The following is a 4,759-nucleotide window of genomic DNA, read 5'->3' on the forward strand; positions in this document are numbered from 1 at the left end:
AGGACCATGCCTACCAAGAGAAAAAAAGGAAGAAAAAGGGAGAAGACCTGAGCTCGTCGAGGAGACTGGAGAAAAGAGGAGGGAGATGGGCTCTAGAGTTTGAACTCTCTTGCTCTCCAGCTCTTTGTAACTCCTTCATACACAGATCCACCAGAACACAGGAGTAGGGTATTACGCTTCTCAGCAGCCCGAACCTGTCTACATCGCCCGTGTCTTGCGCATTTACTCTCTCGCGTACCGTTCCACAGATCAAGGGCTTAGAACCTCACTTAGCGCCCCCGGCCGAACCGGCAAAGGGGGACCCGCGCGGTCTCCCGGTGAGGAGCCCCACGCTCCGTCAAGTGTCCTGCAGCAAATTACAACAGTTTTGGAGTGTACTCGGGCAAACGTCTTTATGATGTCTCACAGCTAATTACACATTTTTTGGATGTCCTGTAGCAAATTTTGTCCCATTGTAAAGCACGGATATATTACTAAGTCATGGTAAATCTTCACGTCTAATTAATCCCTAATTATATAAGCCTAAATTATTTCAGAACATGGTAAATCTTCACACCCAGTTAATATCTAATTATATATGTCTGCTCCATCGCAAAACATGATAAATTAACATTGACGGTTTATTTCATAGTAAATCTCAAAAAATTAATAATCCCAATTATATTGACGTGGCCCATTGCAAAGCATGGACATATTACTAGTCATGGTAAATCCCCACCTCCAATTAATCCCTAATTATGTAAGCCTATCTCGTTCGGTAAATCTTCGCACCTAGTTAATATCTAATTATATAGACATGGTCCATTGCAAAACATGATAAATTAACATTGAAAAAGTTTATTTCATAGTAAATCTCAAATCTCAAAGAGAGAAAAAAAGGGGGAGTTGGCAAGATAGGCCCATGCTAGAATTTCACAGACAGTCCGGGACCTCGATGTGCATCTAATGGGGGGCAGCATGCCACTCACTCCATGATTCCTAACATCTGGACGGTCAAACACCGTTGACAAAGCAACCCTTGTATGGGGTCGGGCTCTCCTAACCTCGAGCCAAAGATTAGAGAGGATGCGATTTTTTTATTTGCACCCACCCCATGATGCCTAACATCTGGACGGTCAAACACCGGTGGGCAAACGCAACCCTTATCGGGCTCTCCTAACCTCGAGCCAAAGATTGGAGAGGATACGATTTTTTTTATTTGCACCCCGCCCCTGCCCAAACACGAGACCAGTGATGGGCCCGAACCTGCTAACTCCTGCCCCCTGAAGCTGGGGTAATGAGCCCACGCCACCAGGCTCGGCGGTAGCGATGCGACCACGTCCTCTTTTTTATGGGGGTTTCAAGCACTGTAGATTTTCCATGTGGACTAATTGATTTTGTTTAGTTTCGTGAGCACTGCCGACGTTCTGGATGCAGATCATCTTGTCATTGCTAGGATTAATTCGAGAGCAATCTAGCTAACATGAGCAGATTAGGAGAGTCTTGCTAGTATATTCTATTCCTGCCAAATCTTTGCTGCCACATGCCAACATTCGGTAACTTGAAAAACGTGAATAACAAAAAAAGAACAGGAGACCACACGCATTGTATATGGTACCCTACTACGATTTAGCAATCAAGTTTACATTACTTTCCTTCCATCACGTACGTTAGAACTTCAAAAAGCTACGAAGTATTTATTTATGAACTATCACAATGATCCACATCAGATCATAATGCTAAAGCAGCAAGTAGTCTTGGCATTGGAGGCATATCAAGATTATGTAGTCCCTCAAGAACCAGAACCACTTCACTCATTGTTGGCCGATCGACCTCATTATCTTGGATACACCAATATGCAACTTTGCAAAGTCTTTCAGCCTCTTCTAGACTGAAGTCACCATTTAACTTTGGGTCTACCAAACTCCGGACATCTCCCTCAAGAAGCTTGCTAATGGCCGTCACAGGGAAAGGGGCAACCTGATTACTGTTGTCATCAATACATACTTTTTGTGAATTCCTTTTTCCCGATAACATTTCTAACAGTACCATGCCGAAACTATAAACATCAACTTTTGGTGTAATAGCGACTCCGCTAATCCACTCCGGGGCAAGATACCCTACGGTTCCTCTGAACGTAGTTAGAACTCGGCTAAAATTCCTTCCTACAAATGCCGCCATCCCAAAGTCGGCAATTTTAGGAGTAAATGATGCATCGAGAAGTATGTTTTCTGGCTTAATGTCACAATGTATGATGCATTCTTTGCAGCTCTGATGCAAGTAGGACAATCCTCTAGCAACTCCTATGGCTAGGTTGTACCTGGTGGTCCAATTCAGGATAGTAGCCTTGCTCTGAAATAGATGGGCATCAAGAGAACCATTTACCATGTGTTCATAAACAAGTAGCCTCTTATCACCTTCGCAACAGAAACCAATCAATTTGACAAGGTTAATATGTTGGATCAATCCAATTGAGCTCACCTCAGCCCTGAACTGCTTCTCTCCCTGATGAGCACCGTCAAGCTTTTTCACTGCTATAATAGTGGAGTCACTTAGCACTCCCTTGGATACAGAACCAAAACCACCTCCTCCAAGCTTTTCAGAGAAATTTTTAGTACCATGACATAAATCACTGTATCTAAAGGCCACAATTCCACCAACCAATTGACTGGTATGTAAACATTTCTTCCTCAATATCAGTAAGATCAGCATGAGCATTACCAGAAAAGAAGCAATGCATGTCGCAATAATAACTCCAACGATTGTCTTTCTATTGTTTTTTCTCGAACTTGGCACATCTTTAGCGGAAAGGCGAAGGTATAGAACTTCTTCGGAACTATTATCAATGCCATCATTACTATTTACACTAAGTAAATCTCCATGCCAAATAGAGCATATGTTATTTTCATAGGAATATGCATTGCAGGAGCAGTAACTAAGACATGCTTGTGCACATTTGCTCTGAGTGGTGGCATTATCTACTCTTTGTGGTGTGTTGGAGGGCAATTGAACGCGAGCTATGGCTTGGAACACGTCCGTTGAACTTGTCATGTTACCGCAATCCAACGGAGTGTTTCTGGAGCACCCTACTGTTCTATTGCCAACCTCCCAATCTTCAGGTGACGTTTGAGAGAAGCTCTCCATACAGTTACAGACAGGATGTGCAAGGCTATTGCAGATTGTGAAAGGTCCACATGTAGCGTATGCCGTGCAGGGGGAAATAGGTTGGGTGTATACCTGTTGCCAAGACCGTGTGTCTTGCGACCAAACATTTATGATAAGCTGACCAGAGATGTCTAGCACGCCGTATACGTTTAATGATTCATCTAACAAAATGTATGCATAGTACTCTTCTTCATTGTTATCGACATATGTCATGTTAATCCGACCTCTAGTCTGTGGATTTATGCTCATCAGCTGATTAAGCAATGATATAGCCTTTGATGACTGTTGTGATGACCAAGACCAATACGTTTTAGCAGGGTTACTACGGGCAAGGACAATCCCTGTGTTGTCAAGCTGAAAATAGTACAAGCCAAGACCAGGGTCAATCAGGTTCTTCTTTGAGAAATACTTGATAGTGGCACCAGTGGCCTTGTTCCAACCAAACTTGGCTCCAGGAAGCATAACATCTGCTGGGTGTTCGAAGCTCTGCCACGACACATTTGATGTCGATGAGCTTCCTATTATCATAAGGTTGCCATTGTTAGCGAGAACGACACTAGTAGTATTCATGGTGGTGGCTATTGTCGTATTGGCAACAGTAGCACTGGACCAAATTGTGGAGGCATTGCTTGAGATGACAAGATTGCCATCGTTTGATAGTTTTAGCCGTGTCTGGTTGAGCTGGAGGTCAGTGACTGGATTATCTCTATTAGCAACCCAGACAGTAGTAAATTCCGAGATGTTACTGAACCATATGCCAACGTACCAATTGGGAGAGGTGATGTTACCGGACTTACTGACAACGCTTGGCTGGAAGAAGCCGAGCGTGAACTTGCCATTTCTTGACATGAGCTTGTCGCTGACGGCGATCGATTCGCCTGCCAGGAGAGTATCATTCACGGCGGCGGCGGAGTATGGTGGAGCACCGTGCAGGGAGAAGAGGAGGAGGCCAAGAAATATGTAAAGCTGGGGAATCATGGTGAAGTAATTGGAACGGAGAAAGTAGAGAAGAAGTATACAGATGTGTTGTGTGCTGCTCAGCTACTCGGAGAAGTAAGATCTGGGCATATATACAAGAAAACAAGCAGGTTGTTCAGAACATACGCATAGGCATAGAGGCAGGTTGGATTAACAAGGAAGACCTTGGCAACGTCAACGACACAGGGTAGTTGCAAGTCAAGTTCAGACTGATGATTCATACAGGAGTACCAACTTGGCAACTTGAGCTGGTCTGTGGTACAAAATCATTGGGGCAAGCAGCTAGCTAGTCTCTTTCAAATCTAGTACTACCTTCATTTTTTAATAGATGACGCCGTTGACTTTTTCTCACATGTTTGACCATTCGTCTTATTCAAAAATTTTATGCAAATGTATAAGATATAAATCACACTTAAAGTACTATGAGTGAAAAACAACCCATAACAAAATAAATTATAATTACGTAAATTTTTTGAATAAGACGAATGGTCAAACATGTGAGAAAAAGTCAACGGCGTCATCTATTAAAAAACGGAGGTAGTAGTAGCTAGTACATGCTCCAATGAGAAGCTTTTTCATTGATCAAGCCAGCCATGGCCAGCCAATAACCTGGGGCTTCCATCAATTTGCTGCTGTT

At 43.2% G+C, this 4,759-nt stretch overlaps 1 protein-coding gene across 1 annotated transcript; it reads right to left on the reverse strand.

Annotated features, from left to right (window-relative positions):
• Nucleotides 1-1,471: 1,471 nt before the first annotated feature.
• Nucleotides 1,472-4,187, reverse strand: LOC4337918 (G-type lectin S-receptor-like serine/threonine-protein kinase At2g19130). The gene is made up of 2 exons (XM_066310315.1): nucleotides 2,461-4,187; nucleotides 1,472-2,331 (listed from the first exon to the last, which is right to left on the reverse strand). The coding sequence occupies exons 1-2, from the start codon at nucleotides 4,120-4,122 to the stop codon at nucleotides 1,711-1,713; spliced, it is 2,283 nt and encodes a 760-aa protein (XP_066166412.1). The 5' UTR covers nucleotides 4,123-4,187; the 3' UTR covers nucleotides 1,472-1,710.
• Between the last annotated feature and the right edge of the window lie 572 nt (nucleotides 4,188-4,759).

The sequence above is a fragment of the Oryza sativa genome, chromosome 5 (assembly GCF_034140825.1).
Source record: "Oryza sativa Japonica Group chromosome 5, ASM3414082v1".
In the NCBI taxonomy this organism is placed as follows: Eukaryota; Viridiplantae; Streptophyta; class Magnoliopsida; order Poales; family Poaceae; genus Oryza; species Oryza sativa.

Bases quoted from the DNA above. Each gene is read 5' to 3' on its own strand.
- LOC4337918 (XM_066310315.1), bottom strand. From the start codon at position 4,122: ATGATTCCCCAGCTTTACATATTTCTTGGCCTCCTCCTCTTCTCCCTG. The intron at 2,332-2,460 runs GTGAGCTCAATT...CATCTATTTCAG, and splicing joins AGAAGCAGTTCAGGGCTGAG to AGCAAGGCTACTATCCTGAA.